Source organism: Homalodisca vitripennis, chromosome 5 (genome assembly GCF_021130785.1).
Source record: "Homalodisca vitripennis isolate AUS2020 chromosome 5, UT_GWSS_2.1, whole genome shotgun sequence".
Lineage (NCBI taxonomy): Eukaryota > Metazoa > Arthropoda > Insecta > Hemiptera > Cicadellidae > Homalodisca > Homalodisca vitripennis.
The window spans coordinates 105397154-105420182 of NC_060211.1; the positions used below are offsets into that span (position 1 = coordinate 105397154).

At 34.5% G+C, this 23029-nt stretch overlaps 1 protein-coding gene across 1 annotated transcript in view; it reads right to left on the minus strand.

Annotated features, from left to right (window-relative positions):
• The window catches only part of LOC124362642 (chloride channel protein 2), a 153010-nt gene extending 137692 nt beyond the window's left edge, over nt 1-15318 (minus strand). The window contains exon 1 of the mRNA XM_046817325.1: nt 15137-15318. Coding sequence (XP_046673281.1) covers nt 15137-15184 — 48 coding nt within the window. The 5' untranslated portion in view covers nt 15185-15318. The remainder of the gene's footprint in view (nt 1-15136) is intronic.
• Between the last annotated feature and the right edge of the window lie 7711 nt (nt 15319-23029).

Here is a 23029-nt window from a genome sequence, read left to right on the forward strand (position 1 = left end):
CGTTTCGAGGATTGCAAACTATTCTCTTCGTCAGGTGATTATATAATCAATTCATGGAAAAAAAGAAACAAAATAAAGAAAAAAGAAGACAAAGAAATATTTGTTCCATTTTTCTATCTTTCCTTTTTCTTTCTTTTTCCATGAACAAATTATATAAATGACAAACGAAGATGATATATTTCAATCCTCAAACGTTACGTTAAATATTTTGCAACATATAGCGATGTATCCTTTCACAAGGTATATTTTTTTACTTAACTATTGCTAATTTAATAGCAATCAAACTGAATCCGCGAAAAACGGGAAAACGGTTTTAAATGCAAGAACGACTTCAAGTTACAAATATAACTCACGATATCCAAATTAACATTAGAATACAACTACAAGTAGACATATTGTATGAAAATGCTATTAAACAACATATGAACAGTTATACGACATCGGAACAGTTCGTTTGTGTGAAATCTGGAAATAAATGACAAACACAAGTGTAATGTAAAAAAACCAACGTGCAGGTACGTATTGACAGTCAAACTATAGCCTACAATTTCGTACATAACCGACGCGACGTCTCTGGGTTTTGAAAGTGCATTTCAGCTATCAAACTGTTGTACGTACAACAATATCTTGTATACCACAAAAGGATACAATACACAAAATAGAGAAAATACTCCGGAATTCGTATTATGGGAGAATTAAAATTGTATATAACTTCTAAGTTTCAGAAAAGGTAGTAAAACCTTACGAAAGTAAAGAACAAACCTTTAGAATAACTCCGGAGTATTAAATTCCAACAGGGCAAAAAAAAAAACAAATTCCAAAAACAAAAACAGTCATGGCAAGAAAAGTTTTTTTTACTGAGAATGCGCTTTCACAGGGCTTTAATTGAGTTCAAAACACACTGTTATTTTAATAAGGTTAATTTTTAAATGGTCTAGATGTTTTTTATTTTTCATTTCTTGACCTAAGCTTTTAACTTTGTCGTTAAATCGTCATTTATTTGGGACTATTTAAACACAGTTTTGATTTTAAGATAATATTATCCGATTTTGTACAATTTAAATTGGTAATATATTACTGGCAGACTGGTGAGTAATAAGGCTGACCTTCATATGATTGTATCTGGAGTCCTTGACCTTAGTACTCGTCGTTTGCTCACGATAAGAAAAGTGCGAGTAAAATTCTACAATACCTCTACGTTTTTAATATACAACAGCTCAATAATAAAAAAAATGAATATCATTTTTCAACGAGAATTTAAAACAGCATTACAAATTTCTCTTGAGTAACACCCAAAAAATAAATATTAAAAATAAATCAAATAGAATTAATTTTGGCTCTGGTATTTATTTATAACTGAAATTAAATCTTACCTTACCAATGCAATACATGACGAGTGTTGATCTAAGTAGATCTTGAAAAAGTATGAAGTAGATATAACAGTAAAAAAACTCATCTCGTTGGTAATTTTAAAAGAATATGTTTTTGAGTTGGTAGGTTATGCTTTCGAATAAGAACCATAACAAAGTTATTGAGAAAATAATAAATTATCCGCACCGAAAAAGGAAAGAACTTGTTTTATCAATGGCTTTTCCATTAGATGCTATCGAAATATTTAGTACATTATCAAATCCGACATAACAAACTATTATACCCTTAAACATGCCTCTCTTAATGAGTGTGTAAGAAACTACAACAAATCAGTAAATAGATAATATCATTGCTCTCGTAATGTTTCACTTCACCCATGACTACGTATTCCAGACTAAAAAACTGCCAATGTTTCTGCTTAGTTTTTCTCCGAAAGGAACACATAATTTAATACGCAAAAATCCAAGCTATAAATTGTTACAGTTTTGAAAATTTAATAGTTCATATTATTTTATGTTTGTTTATAAAAGATTAATAAATAACTATAAGAGTTTATACCACATATGTACACACACACACACACACACACACACACACACACACACGCACACACACACACACACACACACACACACACACACACACGCGCGCGCGCGCACACAGGAATCCACACAAGAAGAAGAACATACACCCATACAATTTTGATAACTTACAATAAACATATATAAATTAATAGATTTTAAAATTAAGAAAAACTAGCAACCTATTTTAGAGTTAAAATGAACATAAAACAAATTATCATACATAGATAGAAATACATAAACTAATGTAAAATTGAATCATCAGATAAAATAAAGTAATTCCTTAGACCAAATACCACAGAATACATTAGATCTTAATACCAAGGAGATTGTTATGCAAAGTAAGTTTACAACACCTGGAGTTATAACGTGAATTTAGATCAGCTGGTGACTTTACAATAATGGAATTTGATTCTTTGGAATAATGGCTTAATAGGAGACTGAGAAGAAGCTTTTCTCATCAAAGTTAATAAACATTTGAGTTATTATATACAGTAATACTTTTATTATTTGTATTAAATTGGTGAATCTCGATTTTTGAATCGAAGAACAGAAAAGACACTTGATGATGAACACTCGAATATTGGATGGCAACCAGAACTCTCAGATCTGCAAGGATTACTACTACCAGTATTAAATTTACATTAAACCGACAAAGGTGATTAGAAGATGAATAAGTGTCAATGGAACACACAAAGTAAAACTGGATTTGAAACTCAAGTAAGATGTACCCAATTTAAGATTCCAAATCTTTCAAAATTCAAACCAATGTTTGTATAAATTCAAATTTAACATGCACCAAAATCTTTCCTATGTTGGATATAATTGTTTTTATGTGCCCATGGCAGTATAATCCATGAAACCCTGTATTATACATGTGACAAATAAACTCAATAATAATTTAAATCAAACTTTTATTTATTTCATATCAATAGCTAGTTAAGCAAGGACAAAGAACGGGTTAGTAAATAAATAAAGAAAAAAATACAATTTAATAATACCAGCTGTGATTTTTCTCTTCAAATTTCCTCATATTCCTAATATTACCTAATTTCTTTTACTCCAAAACACGTGACACGCTAAGTTGTTTGAACTGTACGTGCAGTATTTCGCACCTAAGAATGATTGATTGACGATGTGACGGTTTTCTGTCACTGCTATCAGAACAAAATAATTAATATCGTGGTTTAGAAACAAGATTATGTTGTTGGAAAATTGAAACCGTTACCGAATATATATAGTTCAATTATTCATGATAAGATTTGAACTTTTGTAAAAAAGAGTAACTGTACTCGCCTTTGGCTAAGGTTTAATTTAATGCTGAGTTGAATATAGTGGTTACGTTTTACCGCTTTCTGTTATGGTTGTACGTTGACCAAGACGTATGTTTGACCATGAAATGAAATGAAATGAAAAATGTCTTTATTAGAGGCGAAGTTAGGACTATAAAGTCCTCTCTACCACTTAACCTCGAGTTACCATGAGTTACTTACTACGTGTGAATCGGGAAAAATACTTACGGTTCAAAGTAACTTACGATCAGCAATAGACGAGGAAAATAATTTTACCACGGGGATAAGCTTACCAGAGGTCAGGATAACCTCGAAGTTTTTGGTTTAAGGGAAAGAGAAAGTTAACTGAGCTGTTTAATGGCCGGGAGTGGGGGTTCTTTGACTGGAAGGAGTGTTTATTAAATAAAAATTTTGACCTGTTACAATAAGACAAGTTAAAAGTATGCCATACACTTGTCGCTTAACAGGCATACATAATTGCATATATAGCTCTAATCTTTAATTCTCTAGATCTCTTACGGACAGATTAACAGATATAAAATCGTACAGAAAAGAAATGTTTCCCTGCAGACAAAAGAGAAGTTATGTCGGCCTACTGAGTGATACGCTTAATTAATACACATCCAAATTGCATGCATATAGTAAGTACTCATTCTTGTCTATGTAGAAATGAGGTTTCATTTAAAAATCAAAGTGAACAGATGAAATCTTTCTCGAGATATCTTGGTACATGATATTTTCACATGGTTACCTATAAGTCTAATGAAAAAATATTCTCCAACGCTCAGCCAAATCCTATAGGGTGACAAGCACCTTTATCGAACTCAGTGTTGAAATTAAGAAGCTTCATGTAGTTTCAAGTCTATAGGTCAGTTCGCTCGAGTGATAGGTTTCGCTAACGCTCAGCCAATGGCCAATAGATTAAATATTCTAAAGCGCAATGTGACCGTGAAGTTGATTTATTACAACATTAAGTTGACAAAGTAGTTAAATTACCAATGAGACTTTAAATTATAAAATTTGGGTTAAATAGTGTTTTTTTTATGTTTTATACGAGTTTTATGAAGAGAAAGAAAAAAACTCTTACTTTTTTAATTTTTTCAATGTTTTTACATCCTAAAATCCAATAGGTTTGTCAAATTTAGTTAATAAGGTGTCTAAAGTAAATCTGAAAATCCATTTCAAACTGTAACATATCAAGCAGTTCTCCATTGTAACCCATTTTCATTGTTATTTATAATTATTATTAAAAGCTAACATCTTATTTTCCATTTGCCACGGAGAAACCGTGTCTTATCAAACAGGTATCCGTGAAACCCATATCCACCGATATTTTCAACTACAGTAAATATAATGCAGTAAATTGAGATACTTATATTATATTATTGAAATGTAAATGGGGATACCTACAAAATTTCATTTTATTAGTTAATTTGTATATCTCTACATAAAAAACTACAGGTACCTAAAAATCTGCATGGTAAATAAAGCTGAAATGTTGCGTGATAGTTTCTTTACGCGTTCCTACCATTTTATTTGTCTAATAAACAGTAAATTCTTTTTTTTTCAGAAGTTTCACTTCGTAAGAAAGAAACCGACTCATACACGCTTATTTACTTTGTGTTATTTGCTACTTAAAGGTTTTGAGCAAACTCAAACCATTAACGCAGAAATTGTTATCTTTGAACAACGTCGGTCCACCAAAACCGGTTTTGTAAGGTATTTTAACCATTACTTACAGTATAGTCTTATGACTGCAAGGGATACACACTGAAATGTGAAATTGGCAATGCTACTTATGGTTCGGCTGCTATCGAGCTGGGCAAGTGGAGAATAATTTGTTTAGTTTTTTTTTTAAGTTATATAAAAATGTTCCCGGGTTTTCTTGTTATTACACGGCCTATTCTATAAGTGTGATGACTTATGTTACAGACTTTCTGGAAATACGATAAAATCTAAATAACAGGTGCGGGAATTTTATTTTTTACACGGGGATAAAATAATTTGTGAGGAGAAACATTCTCAGATTTTTTACTTTTTTTCCATCGGTTATCCGGTCTAAGTGACAAGTGTACCAACAGGTTACACAGTTACAGATGCTTAGCACAGCTGGGAGTTGGTTTGAATTTATATATTAAGTATTCCAGTGAACAAATGAGTCAGTCCTGAGCTGTACAATAGTACATTAGATGCAGAATGTGTGCTTTAGATATAGATAATTGTATCACACTACACATTGACACTTCTTATACATTTCTGTAGTTCATTTACATTGAAAATAACACCATCTTAACGTTATAATTACGATGCGCGAACATTCACATATTACAATAATTACGTGTTAAACAGTGAGTTATGTTAAAAATAAATCATACACCCCTGTCTTAATAACACTTAACGCCCTCTTCTTAATCTTCTACAGCCCATAATAGTAAAGTTATATCTAAAAGAGACTTATTTGTTGGCAATGAAACGGTAGAAACGTTCCGAAAGGTTTAATGCATAATGATATTTTAAACGCCGTGTAAGAACCAGTGGTAGTCATTGATGTACTAGTGAAGCGATCGTTAGAAACAAAAATAACGTGCCTGGAACCGCAGTGAAGCGTGTAGACTGCAATACAAATGCAATAAAGACGCAATTGCTCTAACTACTCTGAGATTCCTACCACAACAAACACTCAAAACAAGCAAAAAACAACAGCAATTTAACATCCGAATGAACAAACTATTAATGAAACAAAATAAGGAAATGTGATAGCGGAGAAAACGTGGTTCGGGCAATTACAGGCGCAATCACGTTTGCAGCAAGGTTGGACCTGCGTATGTTTACAATTAGTGATAAAATGTGTTCTGTCGGGGACGCGGCCTTACAGAGCTAGGTAAGGTTTTACAGATCTGCAGAGACGATGCGCGCAGTGTCTGCTCCCCGCCTCCTGCAGACACTGAACAATCGCCATTGATTCACTGACCCCGTGATAACCTCCTTACGTAACTGATAACACCACACTCATCGGTATTTCTGTCCACGCCTTGAATTTTATAACACCGGCACACATTAAGAGATACAAAATCGGTCCTTTACAGGTACGCAATTTCTACACGGTCATTGTTAAAATCATACATAGATTACATTACACGGCTGCTCCAGGTACGACTTTCTAAAACCGATTCAACCTTTTCAAATCCAAGTGTTTATTTTTCGCGCGCGATGTCAGTCCAAAACTGGACACACCTGTCGGAGAGTAGTTAGTGACTTAGTGTATTTGTTAGTGCCAGAATGTATCGAGTAAGAGATACATTACCCCCCGCAGAGAGCTGTTGCTCACTTGACGATACATTCTGTCTGTCCGTCCGTACATGTGTGCTAGCACTGAGGTCCACGGATAGACTTGTTCACGAGGTCCCGCCCACCGATAACCCTTGTGCCACCTTCTACCCCTTCGTTACACATTCGGCTTTCGATTATGGTAATCTATCGATGGTCAAATATTCGCTTGGAAACAAGCTCAAGTGACGACCTTGAGAGTAACTAAAACATCGTAGGCAATGTGACAGGTTCGAGTTCCTTTTGAGACTAAACTATGGCGTAGCTTTGTGATGAGTTTATGAAAACATAAATTGTCAAGGATATTTACTCTTTAAAAAATCCCTCAAGGTAAGTTACAAAGCTGCAACTTAGAGAGCCGTGCAAGCCAGCATTCAAAAGTTTGAAACTGTTGACATTACACTGCTTCTGTATTTCGAAGACCTCTTTTTGCTGACAAAGTGCAATCCTAGAGGTAGAGACATACACCCTTATGAAACTAGAGTCAGGGATAACAACCGAACTGGGAGACACGGCACGGTAGATTATGAACGTTTACCTTCTCAAGTAGGAGTTTTATCTGTCAAACAATTGCCCAATTCAATACAAAAATACTGTGATGCCTAAATGCACTGTAAAACTAAACACCGCGTTGATTTCAAAAGCATTTACCAGTATAGACGAGTTGGACACACGTTTTCGAGACCACATTATTCGCTTACTGAAATTGGGGCAGGAGTGGGGAAATTTGGAATGAATGAGAATTGGAGAGAATGTAACGATTGTTTGTAGACCTATATATGAGATTCACATGGAGTGACGAATGCAACATGTTGGTAGGCTATGTATTTTACTTTGCAATTATTGTGGTAACATGTCAGTGTTTATACACAATAAAATACATTATTATTATACACACGAATTTGTGTACAGTATGTTACAGGTAACTAACTACACAACCGGATTATTACATTATCTTCATCAATTTTAAAGACCATTGATTAGAATAAAATACGACATTTATAATTTTGACAGTAAAGATATAACATAGTCTTATAATCTTCATTGGACAATTCTTACAGTTCAATTCTCTTGAAAACCACCCTTCACCGCGTGTCTATGTGTTGCGCCACTAGCTGCTGAGTGCTGAGCCATCACGACGCGGGAGACGCGGCGCGAAGTACTTAGTCTCCACTTACTACTGTACAGAGTGCATCTGCATTGCTGCAGTGTATCTAAGTGCTTTAGTGTTCATTCTTTGTGCTCAATCTGTCTGTGCTGAGTGTCAGGTACATGTTTGTCACCCTGATTTTTGTTCACTAGTGTCCGTGCATACATAACCTTATGTCTAACGTCTTGACATCGAAGGAAAAGAACGGATATCAGTTCTCAAAAATATTGTGTTCAAGTTTATGACATACAACGATGAAAAATGTCAGAAATCGTGTTAAATAATGTATCGTCAATAATTTACTTTGAGCAAAGAGCCTCGGCGGAGGTTAAGTGGTAGAGAGGACTTTTAAGTCCTAACTTCGCCTCTGTAAATAAAGTCATTTTTCATTTCATTTCATTTCATTTCGGTTAAGCTACGGCAAGAAATGCGCGAGTTACAGCTTGTTCGCATAAGCTAGTTACTATTAGGCCTGCACCAGTTAAACGTACTATTTTTATACCCAATCAATAATATTCAACCTGCCTGTAGGTATACTGACCGATCTACAGTCGTGCATACCGTAAATCTACAACCCGTAGTGAGAGTTGCATAATTCACAGCTCAAGAAACAAAAATTGAATCATTATCCAATGTTTCGAAATATGCAGGCTTTGTATAGGGATTTATTTAATGTAATTAATAATTAATTATTCCAATAATTATTTTGTATACGTATATGAAGGGACCGAGAGAAAAGTTCGAATCGACCAAGATTTCGAATTAAAACCCAAATTATCCATGTTTGACTATAATCCATTTTTCATTGTGATGAAAAGTTAATTAACGTAGCCTAAATGTTATACGGGATCGTAAATAGCATAAAGCTTATTGTCAGCAAGCAGAAATGATTTAATTGTGCTTATCAGAACATCCATAACTTTTGGTGCGTGACAATGGTCATGTAATTCTTAGTTTTTATCACGTTTTATCAACGTTTTTAATACTGAGTATGAGTATGTAAACTACACACAAAGACAGAACCTACGATCAACATGTATTGTTACTATTGTCGCGTCATTACCATTTATTACGTGGATGTTCACAGGCATTAACATAAATATCACACAGTCACTTTATCTCAATTTAACTACAAATACAAACGTCACAACGTCACGAATCCGTGAAATATAGCTCTTAATTTCCTCATTGATATTCACTCATAGAAGACAAAGACTTAATGTACTATACGTCTATAACTCATAAAATAATCGTACGCAATTTGTAATTGGTATAGTTCACGTCACTAGTAATTGTAACACTTCGATTTAACATTTCACGTTCTACGAAGAACTATAGATTATTATTACTTAGTAAGTTATAATAATAATAATAAAATATTATAACAATAAGTTGTATTAACAAAAACAGCGTATCCAACATTTTTAAAGTATAATATGTATTGCCATTCTTTCCCCACCGACGGTATGTATTTGTTACTGAGCAATTAACAGAATAGAGATTTCAATTTAGCTTTAATTAAATTTCCAACAGTGGCCTAGATATAGATAGGCCGAGACGATGAAGTTAGAGATATCGGCATTCAACGGCTTTACAGTACTGATAACGTTTCGGCCAATGATAGCAACGATTGTTGACTTTACAAACATTTATAGCGCTCTATTGAGGTTATGTAGGTTTAGCGTAGCGCATTAAAATACACCTAACGTTCAATATTAGAATTAAAATCAGTCATGTATCATTTTGTTACCAAGGTCTTATAATCACAGAGCTTCGTTATACCCCCTCCCCACTCCGCATACTATATGGGAATTATGTACATACAGTGTACATATTAATATTCAATGCAGTAGAGTTACCTAACGATTTATGCTAAATAAGTGACAAATCGAGTTTTACAAAACCTACTACCTTTATCAATCAATTACTGGTGACACTTCGCCGGTATTATAATCTGTTTATCTTTTTCCACGTGAATATATTTTAACGTTTCCTTATTTGTTTGTATATGCAATATCTGTTATTGTATTCAAGAGTTCTGGCCAATTCGCCATAACCAGTTGTCACGAATACAATAATAAAACCAAATATAACGAAGCAGTCGAAAAATAAGTCGCATTACAATAATGTAATTTACTTGTAAGATGCAGAAACAATGGTATTGGTGTTAAATGTGTTGTTTTTTAGCCTTATATAGCTATACAGTATATGTCATATTTATAACTCGTCTAGGAAGCACGTAGTCGAGGCAAAAAGATCAATAAATGTGAAAGTTAAAGAACACAAAGAGAACTTAGAGAAAAGGAACTAGTGAAAAAGCCTAAAATTGCTAAATATTGCTGGTTTGGAAATCATCACGAAAATTGGAATGGAACCTACAACCCACCCGCACTGCCATTGCTGAGTCTTCATGAATGTGGTTCTTGTCCAGTGTTGCTTAACTGTGTTGTGTGTATCAGATGTTTAAACAATACATGTGTATTGTGTCGTGGTTTTTCACACCTGACATTAGTGCTCAGTTTTTCAGGCATACACTCGTATCTGTATTATTCGCTTTCACCTTTTTCACGTCTGGAGCAACGATATGATTGCCATGTTTTAGGATTTGACAACAGATGAAAAGGGCAGAAATCATTGTCGAGAAATAGTGATTGTAACGTCCTTAACTCAATTCGTCTCAAAGACTGGTTCAATGAGCTTCATCTCCGGCGATGAACCCTTTCAGCATGGGTACACAACTCTCAACCAAGGACGTACAAGTGAGCACCTTTCTCATACATTATTTACAAGGCTTGTAAATGCTGGTTGTCAGTACTGAAAAATCTCGTTTCAAAGATCAGCTGGCAGCCATAGTAATGCTTAAACATGGACATTGGGCATAACAGCTGTAATTTGTGTCAGCGTGTAACTTCTCTTGTCGAGGTTTAATTTTTCTTAAGACTCTCGTGTACAAAACGATAATTTCCCTTGACCTGAATACGAATCCGAACCTGTATCTAAAATTTCCCATTCACTATTATTTTTTCTGCTAATTTGGTGTAAAATATTTTGTAAAAACATATAACCAGCTACACCATCATTCGGATTAATGCTCCAGAGACGATAACGATGGACTACTGTTAGCTAAATATACTAATACTATCGAATACAACAAAAATTATGCGTTTTGTTTTGGAATGATCTAAGAGTGGGGCATACAAAGATGGCACCAAACTGAACCATAAAAGCATTCCTGTCCCAGTCTCTGAAGCTGACAATAGCATTACTGCAGACATTCAACATGTATCACTTACTAGTCAAATCCAAATAAGTATTTCTTAATAAACTTGGATTTAATCCTTGCATCATATCCAACATATGTATGCTGTTATGTAGTGTTAGCATTTATGTTTATAAAAGAGACTTTATTTTGCAACAAACACTCATTAGTCTATTGATTTAAACATAAATAATATTATTTATAAAAACAATTTGCATTCCCAATAAATAAATAAAATAGGAAGAGAATAGGGTTCTCTCACAGGTTTTGATTTTTAGATCAAGAATACGTATTTTAGATTAATTCGGTGCAGGGAACAACTGTGTAACTAGAATGTAACATAAAAATAAATAATTGACAAATGATGACACAAGGGAGTAATCAAGGGTATTACTTGACTACATGTTTATACTCGCTAAATTCTCTGCAAAGTATGAATGAATCTACCACGCCCTCTATTGTCGTCTGTGCATAGCGGCGTGCAGACAAACTGATGTCCCTATGGGTTTTAGGTTATCTGTATAAACTAAGTTTGAAACATGCTATCATCACATGTATTTTTGTCGTTTTCCTGTCAACACCCTTTGTCACTTTTCGCACAGTGTTGAAAATAGTACAAACAAATTTTAAATTACATTATTCTCTAAGATACTAAATATATTTTCATTAATTAATAAGTTATATAACAGAAACAATATTTTAACTCTCTGCATTTGCAATAATTTATTGGTGTAGGAGACTTTCGACCATCGGGCTTTTATTTCAGGTTTAAATATTACACCTACGCTCTCTTATCCTGGTTACACCGTTCCCCTACAACAGATCCATGCTTACAGCATACTCGCCTAACTTTATAACAAAAAAGGTCTTTTTGGAAAAGTCTGTACATTTTTCCTAGATGTGGGCAATAAAAAGACCATCCCAACTAAAGTTTGAGTTAAATCATAAAACTGTTATAGTCTTATATGTAGACTATTTATTCTGCATTAAGTATAAAGATTAATTATCTATAATTACATAAGATGTCTCTGTATTAAGAATGAAATTGCATGCTTTGAGTCTACAAGTCGTAAAAAAATGTACAAATAAAACTAGTTCAAACAAGTTACTAACAGTATTCGAGTTAGCTATTATAATAATTACAAGGTAGGGGTACGCCACACCACGTGTCGCGTACAGGCTTCTCTGGAGTGTTCAATGCAAAATTTCAAGTCAATACTTTATTTCATTTGACAGCTAGAACGACAGACAGTAATACGGAAAGGAACTTTGTACATTCCCTGAAATACATGAGAGAAATTTAGGTCAGCTTACTGAGTGACACGCTTCAACGACGCTCAGGCAAATTTCATGCAACATCATAGAACTTATTCTTATTTATGTAAAAATTTTGTTAATTAAATTGGGGTTCATAGCAGTGTTTAAATAATAAAAGTCTGCACACCAAGTCACTATAAAGTAAAATAGTATGTATTAGGATATTTAGGATACATGTTTTAATATGTCACGGGCTAAAATCCCTTGTGCGTAATTTTTTCGTTACCATCATGGTTACACAAAATACCGATGTAGAGATATTCGCTGAAGCTCAGCCAAATTCAATCGAGTGACATGCACTATAATCGAACTTAGTTTTTCTCGTCGCAAATTAAACTTCATGCAAAATCAATTAAAAATCCATGACTGTTACCTTTTTCACTCCTGTTGCCACTATTGCTTATTTCTCAAACATTTGTTCGGCTACTATCATAAAACATTATGTGTTATCAAAAAACGTGCAAAAGAAATCCTTTTTAAATTACACGACAATATCACAACTATTTTACATATCCCCTGTGTAAAATGATATGCACTATGATAGAACTCAATGTTTCTCATCGAAAAATGAAGCTTCATGCAAAATTTCAATTTTATACGTCAGTTCATTTTCCATATTCGAACAGACAGACAGAATGTCATATATTTTACTTTGCTATGTCTAGTTGGATCAATTAAAAAATTATAACGGTTACCATTTACACTCGTGTTGCGACTACAGTATTTCATTGTTTGTTTCTTAACACATTATTCTACTACTATCATGAAACATGCAAAAAACGTGCAAAAGAAAGCCTTTTTAAATTACATGACAATACCATAACTATTTTACGTATCCTCTATGATGCATATTAACTTGGACATAAAAACCACCATAGTGGATCTATGTTGCTAATAGCTGCTTTTCGAAATTTGAAGTGGCTGCTATCTTGAAACGTTAATAGATACCAAGAAATATTAGTTTTTTGAAATTGCTTAATGTTTCTAAAAACTTTAAAGTTTCATAGTTGGTCTATGTTGCGAATTAGTCAAGGAGGGCCGCCACTTTTAAACTGTTTATTTGCTTACATTGTCTTATTCATGACATATAAATTTACTTTTCCTTACCAAGATTTATTTTAATTTATTAACGTTATTACGGCGTTCTGTAAGCCGTGATCATGCGAAAATGCAAATAACCTTTCGAAAATTCTGCAATGAGGAAGATTGTAATATTCCTCTTACATTTTCATACAGCCACCTAAAAACTAAAATTAATCACCAACGTCTCCACGTAAAAGCAATATTTCTCCAGCTAATAAAAAATAACGACAAATAAATAAAATGTTATCCAATAAATTCAGTTTTTACCGGTCACTATTATCTTGCAACAACTATTTTTGTATTATCTTTAAAATCCAAGAGACAACGTAAACCAAATGATTAATTTATTTTTATTTCAAAACAATAAACAGAACATACACGATTATGTTGAATCTGGCCTTTATAATTCATTTTATGTATGTATTAAACATGCTTATTTATAGATAAACATCTATAGACTCACACACGACGAGGAATCTAAATCCTATATATTAATATTACCTAAGAAAAGAGATTACAATATACTTTTCTACATAGATAAGAATAGACCAAACACTACATATAGCTTATCTTAACATAACCATATCATAAAGAATACCAAGCGTTTCTACTCTTCTTCTTCATATAAATAAAATCTCTCTTATTCATTCTGGTGGTATATTCTAAATTTTCAAATGCCGCGCAAGAAGATAAAGAGAATACAGGAGCACTGATAACCACAAATTCTGTGATTTTTCTCAGCATACCCGTTTACCACGAAGAGTAATAAAATATTAATGAAAATAAATTTATATAATATAGATAATTATATATGTTATCTTATTCCTATATATTGTTAGCTATCTGCTATATGTTAATGAAAGGAAGTTGCTGAAACTATTAAAGAAAAGGCCTAACAAGAAAATAGATAGGGTATAAGTGTGTTGAAAGAAATCTCGTTCCATTTCAAAGCACCTGCATGAGGGAAAATAATTACAAATAATCGGCCAGCTCGGCCTGTAGGTTGAACACTTGTTATAGGAAGTAGACAGAAAATTTGAAGTTTTTGGGTTCCATCCGGTTGTATAAAACACACTTTGCTTCGTACTTATGCAGTACTAAAGAGCTGTACCGCCGACAAATTGGGGCGGATAGACCGTGAAAACTTTATAGCATAGCTTAATTTACCGCAAAAATGTATTGAATAAAGATCCGTTACACCATCAAGTATGAAATCCGCCTAAGCGTTAAATATGAACTAATTTGTAACTTCTAACCTTACTTATAGTACGTTGTTAACTTATATTGTAACGACATGATAAACTGAATGTTTGGTATAGATGTTAATGTTGTATAATAAAGTAAACGTGAGGTGTAATATACCCAAAGGCAGAGTTATTTACTAAGAAATCTAACATTTTCTACAAATCCAAACAAAATTATGAGAGTGAGTAAGTGAGTCAAACATGTGATAATATAACGTTATGATAATTTCACTCGAATATATTAACAATTACATTGAGTACGAATTTATACACTATAATAAAGAAGTTCCTTATCATTATAACTTTCCAGCACTTTTTATGACTAAAATGCAGTCACTTAATAGTTTTGTGTTCAATAACAGCAAGAAAAAAAGTGGTATAAGTTAAAAAACAACATACAATTTTCAAACTTAAACGTTCCCAGTGAGCGGTGTAAACAAAAATTGAAGATTGAGGTTATGTTCAATCAAAGCGAATAAAATTGATAAAGAGTAATTTTAAAGTGTACTTACAAGAGTAGTCTGGTATTCATGGTGAAAGTTTATTCGGCGGTTTGACATTTCCAGAGGTTCAATTCACAAATCAAATGTAAACACACATTAGTTTTGTTGACGTTTAACCGCGAGCGCCTCAAGCAGACGCAGTTCAATACAACTGATCTCAAGAAAACTGCACGTTAAGCGACGGAAGGAGCTGCCACCTGTCGGCGAACAGAGAAAATATACTTGTCAACGGAACAGCAGCTGAGCTGAGTGGCCACAGAACTCTTACACAATGACCACGTGATTGTTCTGAGACTTGCTTTGAATTACATTATCCGTGTTGACTTTGCTTAGTTTCGGTATGTACTAATGAGCAAATAATTTCGAACACTGTGCAAGCTTCTATGTTCGTAATTTGGTCTTGTAAAGTAGTCATGCACTAATCACACTGTCTCTTAGATACTGAGGAAGTGTTGAAGGATCCCCTTATCAAGAATTAACTATATGTGATAAGGATTCTTCCTGCTTTATTGTGGTTTTTTTTCTATATCGCAATAAAAAAATCTCAAACAAAGAAAGTAAGGAAATAATTACAATCAAACGCCCATTTTTAGATTGCCAGCAATAAATATTTTAAAGGAATACTTTTAGTTTATTCTCCGCCTGTGCATGGGTTGGGTGGACGTTCTAATCATTTTCACACACAACCTGCCTCTGGAACTTTTGTCACCGACAAGAGTTATTAACATTGAAATAACTTAAATGTGATTTTTAAAATGTATAGTCAAAATTAGGGCAACGAGACAATCATGCCATTTACCGCACAATGCAGTCCTACTTTTGTAACAGACTTATCCAGGGTTAATAATCTTGCAACAATGACTCGTACATCATGTGTAACCGTTTTGGACTAGTGTGTGTCCACAATTTATTTTAGGGGCTCTCACTCCTGAACTAATTTTATTCAAGAAACTTAGCAAGAAAATACCAGACTCAAAATATACTAGTGGAAAGAACATGGACCCAGTCTTGCTTATCTCTTTAAACTTGGTATCCAAGAATTTTCTATCCCGCTGAATTCTGTCCAACGAGCTAAACGCTTATCAATCCTTATTCCTTGTGGTTCGAGATCATCTTGAGTGCCTGAACTCCCATTTAATTCTTTCAACACGATCTGTATGGAAGAAACTCACTCTCTTCACATCGATTATCCAGGAATTTCATATCCAGACAACACAGTAACCTTGTGCCAACCATGGATATTTCTAACTATCGAAAGAAGCAACTGATGAAGAAGCGAGGATACGCGTAAACTGGCACTTCACCCATATGGATTATCTGAGAAAACATGACACGGGATCCTATGGACATCATAGGAGTCAATTTATTAAGAAACAGACTTGAATGAAGCAAATGAAGAGATTCGCAACCAGGTAGATCGGTTATAAATTGGTATAAACTATCGGAGATAATTACCGTTCATGTAGGTATTCGGTTTTTATCAGAATATTATTGATACCGTTGCTGAACTTATTCTTGAGGAAGAAGGAAATTTGTGTGTAAGATAACAGCACTTCATAGCTCGGCTGCGGTGTTGGTGTAATAGGTAATATATTTGGAAGTACTTGATGATTTTTCCAATCATCATATTAGGTAGCCCTTGTCTTTCCTTAAAACGACATGTCCTTAGGAAAGTCATCATGCTTAATCATAGGACTCCTATGACGCACTAAGGATCCCGTGTCATTTTTTCTCAGCTAATCCAGTGTTTGGAGTGCCAATGTGAGTAGAAGTATTCTCGTTCTTCTAACAGTTGTTTCCTACGATATCCAGGGATATCTATGGTTGACACAATGTTGCTGTGTTGGTTGGATAATAAATTCCTGGATGATCGTTGTAATGAAGGTGGGTTATAACAGACTTTGACAAGTGATTTTTCTCCATTAAATAGTATGTAGCGAGTGTGGTCCACAAAAATTATCATGCAACTATTTAGAAAATTGTTTATTTGCTAATACCCTCGTGTGAGATATTAAAAGAAATAAGAACCCGACTTTTACCCGAGTCTAAAAGTATAGAAAGAAAGATCAGTTTAGCTGTGTATGAATTACTCAATTTTGTGTCTATACAATGTCAAGACACAATATTTTGTGTCTCATTAATTGCAGAGATGATGGACCATATTAACCGTAAGGATTCAGCCTTTGTTATCCTAAAAAGAAGGACGATCTTCACGTCCGAGATGACCTATTGTCTGAACTCGTCGCAGCTAAGATATCTTCTCCATCTCCAGCACAGCGGCCTCTGCGGTCCACCACCAACGACCATCCTGTTATTAGTCCTCCGGCACCACATCTCACACTTAGCCTTCTTCTGTTAGTGATAACCTTGTCTCTTCGCAGAAATTTTCTGATTGGTGAATATAATTTACGTTATACAAATAAATGCAGTAAACGGTGGAGGTCATATGTTGTGTTCTGGGAGGGGGGGAATCCTTGACACCAAGAAACACTATTAGGTTATATTAATATTGAACTTTATATAGTATACAAACATGTTTGTTGTAACGAAAGAAGATAAGGCAATCGGGGTGGACCCGATTACAACGGGGGCCATGGTAACCGAGAGTCTCTCCATAACATGGCGGACCTACTGCATACTGCCAGTACTAATTTCCCTATAGCTAAGATTTTCTTGAGCATCTGGTGAGGCGTTACAATAGTTAAAAGGCTCTGTATGATTTCAACAACCAGTTCGAGTTGATGTTCAACAACATTGGCTTTGGGTTTTTATAGAGAGTTGTCCGCAGATAACACCTCATCCTAGACGGTACCTATTTCAATAGAAGTGCCGTCTCTCGCCTTGGCTAACTTTTTGTTAAAGCCTTTTCTGTGGCTATCCTTCCTAATAATGAGGCAATAATTATATGAACCTAACCAACCCAAACATTCAAATTGAGCCAAATACTGCAAGCCTGTATTTTGAACCTAGCCTGCCTGAACGCTCACACATTTCTCGTGTCTCAGGAAACTAGCGGAGGGTTAGGATAATAGTCACCTAAAATTCGCGCACTTTAACAGGAGGTCACTGAAAACTAGGTTTGATGAAATTAGTTTCCTCTTACATGATTTCATTTTGATGTCTTTGCGATTTCTGAGGCCTAGCTCAATTATAACACCCCTTCAGACGACTATATAACACAACTTACTAAGTATGTTCGCCTTGCTGTGAACGTGTAGGGACATAAACAGGACGAGGGTGTGGCCTTACGGATAAAAGATGACATCACCTATGAACAATACTTGCTCACTCAAGAACTGGATCCTGGTTTAGAGACTCTGTGTGTAGCTGCGATGTTTAAGGGAGAAAGGTTTGGGTTGTGTGTGATCTGCAGACCTCCATATATACTAGACACACTTTCAACTCTTTTTCACTCTACCTTTATAAATCTGGCAGTTAAAGTTAATTCAGTCATTCTATCAGCTGATGCAAATATTGATTTCTTATTGAACAGCTACAGTGAATCTAAATATTTACGCCAAGTCTTGAAGGAGATACAACACAATACAACTTATAACTGAACCAACGAAAGTCACTGAATCCTCATTGAACAGTAGGCTATATATCTGCAAAAATATTAAAAATGTTTATGGTGAGCAAGCTACAGTTGTTTGAAAGCAAGTAACTAGAAAGAGAGCACCTTTGGAAAAAATTGACAAATAGTCAGATTAAGCTCAAGAATAAACTTAGACAAAAGTTCTGCAATACCAGAGGCAGTAAAGACTGGAATAACTGAAAACTACTAAGAAATAAGTTAAATTCCACTATCTGGCTTACAGGAAAAAACACTATGCAGCAACATTGAGCTCAATTAAAAATCCAAGTGACTTATAGGCTTGCTCAAGACAATGCAGTGTTCTCAGTTTAACGTAACAACATTAAAGCTATAAGATATTAATGAGTATTTTGTAGGGATTTGAAATTAATTTACAGAATGTGCAGTTGACAAAACTGTGATGAATAACAAAAAAAATGAAGTGAGAAATACATCTGTTAACTACCTTAATTCCCTGCCAGTGACAATAATGCATGATACTAAGACAGTAGTTATGAATGATATTAAAAGTAGAATAGTTGCAGTGACAGTCTTGTCTATTCCGATGACAAAAATTGTGTGCCCATATGTTGCAGACGCTGTAATGCATCTGGTGAATGAATTTAAGTGGGAAATTTCCAAAAAGGATGAAAAAGTAACATTAATTGTCTACTGCCGAAGGCGAGTGTCCATCAGTTACAATTAATATTAGTATTGCCAGCTATTTCAAAGATTTTGGAAAAGATCGCCTTGCGCCGAACAGTAGGTTTTATGAAACGTGAAAAAAATACTACCAAACAAACAATTTGGGTTTAGAAAAAATCACAGCCTATGCACAGCCCTGGTGGAGCAATTTAGTGATTTAATAGACGCAAAAGATATGGTAAATATAGCTCTCTGGTGTTACTGAGTTATTCGCAGGTTTTAATTAATCATAAATTGCTGACTATTAAAATGCATTTTCATGGCTGACCCACATACATTAATTAAGTGGGTCACGTCATATTTAGATGACATATCGCAGGCAAGGTTGGGATGTGAAACCAGCTGCATTAATAAAACATCGTAGAGTTCCTCAAGGAACCTGCCTTATTTTTTAATTTTTTTTTAATATGTACACCTCTGACATATATCCACCTGGTCAAGTCAATAATGGCCTTCAGCTAAATGTAGAGAAGTGTAATGTGCTCCATCAGGCACTAAAAATATGCAGAATACCAGTGAGAGAGGTGTGAGAGTTTTATTTGGCGGTAAGTTCTTGTCGCTTACTTCTAAAGTATGACCTTAGGTGTCATACTTGACAACGACCTTACATTTTCTAATCACGTCACTCACTTAATTTAGCGAACTGCTACTACGATGAAAGGTCTCAATTTAGAGACATGCTGCCAGAATCTATCCAGTTCAATTCAGTCACTGGTTCTTTCAGTGTTATACTATTGCACGAAATCTCCTAGAGTAATACCCGCCATAATAAACCAATTCACTTCCGAAAATTTAGACTCAAGTTTTTAAGGTGGGCAGGAGAAGCTTCTCTTACTTCGGCCCCACCGAATAATGGCCTCCCCGAAACTTTAAGGGATCTTCCCAGTTTAAAAGTTAAGAGCCATCTGAAAGCATTGTACCTTTCTAGCTCATAAAGATTATTTATTTTATTTAGAATAATGAATCGTGAACTAAAATCCTTTTTGAAAATTATTTTATTTCAGGCAGGTGTTCGATAACCATCATCGGTGTGAACATTAACCTCTAACTAAATGATAAACAAACCACTAAATATACACATGTAGACAATTTAAACAGATGTTAAAGTTATATGACACTGTTGTAATTTTTATTAGTATTCTGTGATTGACATTTTTTCAAAGATACGGTTTGTCTTATTTTTTAGATTACTATTTAATATTTTGTGAGGATCTTTGTTATAATTTAGATTAATATGTAATTCTTCTTTCGTGTTTAATTTTTCTCCTTCCCTTTTGATATCCAAAATTTCCACGTTCTATTTTATTTGGTTATAATATTAGTTATTATAATGTTTGACATTGAGTTGTCAAAACCAGAGACGAATAAGCGAAACGCTCGCAATAAAATAATTTGTATTGACTTATGTTCTCAATCAGATTTCAAAAATAAGGACACCAGCTTAAAAGCCAGTAGTCTTTTTAATGTATTGAATATTGTTCCTCCTCCCAAAGGCAGACCGAGGACATGGGGTTCCTTTCAGAAAACTTTAAAATTCAAGGTGGTGAGCCCTGAAATAGGGTGAATATTAATGAACTATTAATGTGTAGTATTTGCATGGAGCAACTACATTTTAATATACTGTGTCTTCTGATAGTTTTCATTTGGCTTACATTTCAAGTCGCGTGTCAAGTGATGAACATTCCCAGAAATATCCTCGAATTTATATCGTGCGAAGATAAAGGGATGCGGTCTTATATTTTGATTGTTGTTTCCAAAACCAGTAAATTGTCATTCCCAGCAATGTGAACGGAAACAAAGAAGAAAGTTATGAAAATCAGAGAATTAATAACAACAGTTATAAAAGTTATAAAACAGGAAGTTGTACTTCGGATGAATTCGCCCGACTCCACATGTAAGCAAGACAGATGGACTATATGATTCTTGCAGTTATCTTATCCTATCTGGTTGTAAGGACTATCCGTCCTATGTCCACACTCACTGCCCGAGTACCATAACACACAGGTCAGTGCTCAACAACTGCTCTTATGCTGCAATTCAACCATTGTCGGATAAAGCCAGGCTATCATGAATTCTTTCTACAGCATCATTGACTTATAGCGTGTAAAACTATTTTTACTCATGCCAAATTGTGCTAGACATTTACATGTTGTCTTGCCGTTGCAGTATGTTGATTTAAATATAGACAAAATGAACACAAATCTTATTTAGGAATAAGAATCCATAGATGGTCTACGGAGAAGATCACAATGGAACTCTCTCCGAGTCTGTCGTACTAAGGAGATACCTGGCCTTCAGTTCTTCCACGTGTTTCTAGCAAATACCTGTACTCCGCCATCATGAGTAGTCCTTACTCGAGTCCACATTCTAAACCAAGGAAATTAGCTTCTTAGGTCCCTCCCTCAAAATGGGAAATCGCTGAAAAAAGGAATTGATTATATATGCATTACAACTTACCAACACCAAACAAGGACGTTTTGAGATTGACATCGTGTACACTGGCATCCATTGTAACGTGAAAAATCTTCCTAGATACGTGTTTGAAAAGCCACAGCTATCATCGGCCGAAGCACGAACAGACCACGTGTCGTGTACCAGGCTTTCCTGAAGTTCATACAAATTTCTATAGCAAAGTCTATAAGCTCATTTCTTCCTAAAAATATCTGTGGACAGAAATACAGAATTATAGAAAAAAAGTGTGGTCCAACCCACGCACAGAGACAGACAAACATAAATTATTCACTTCCCTGAATAATAGAAATCACGGAAGCACTGGCTGATGTTTACTCCGTGGAAAAAAACGTCTCACCCCTCATCACTGACTCTTTGTCATATGCTTTCGAAGACCATGCTTCATCATTGCACTCAATCTTTTTATTTGTAAAAATGAACTTTCAAGTCTATAGCTTGATTCATTCTTTAGATTAGCCGCGGCCAGTTAGTTTTCGCTTAAAGTCAGCCAAATCCCATGAAGGAATATACATAATTACTATGTAGAAATCAAGTTTAATACTAAATTAGACAGTTAGCCAAACCCCATGGAGATACATGCACATGATCGAACTCGATACTGCCTATAAAGGAATGAAGTTGCATGCAAACTTTCTGTAGCTTAATTCGTTGAGTTATCTTGTCTATGAAGAAATGAGGTTTTATGTCAAACTTAAATATATGATTCAAATCAAACACAGACACACAAAGAGACAGAGGAGAAACTCTCCACCCACCGAGCTGATTACAAAATATGAATATTTTCAAATCTATAGTTGAATTCGAGATGTTGTGTTGCTTCTCTAGCGCTCAACTACACCGAACTCGATGTTTGCTATATAAACATGAAGCTACATGCAAAACGTATATACCTGAATTCGTTCTCAAGTTATTGTGCGGACAGACAGACAGAAGATACTTTTGCCACCTCCCTCAGAAATGAACGCTTTGCTAACGTTCTTCCAATCTATTATTTGGCCCATTAATTTATTTATTTTAGAAGTTTTAAGACACTGTTGCTGTGGAAAGGAAAGAAGGGTTTGCTCATATAATCTTCTTGTCAACTTTCTTGTATTTTGTAAGCTATTTCTTATCCAACTTACACACTGTCCAAATGTTCTGATTTGTGAAAA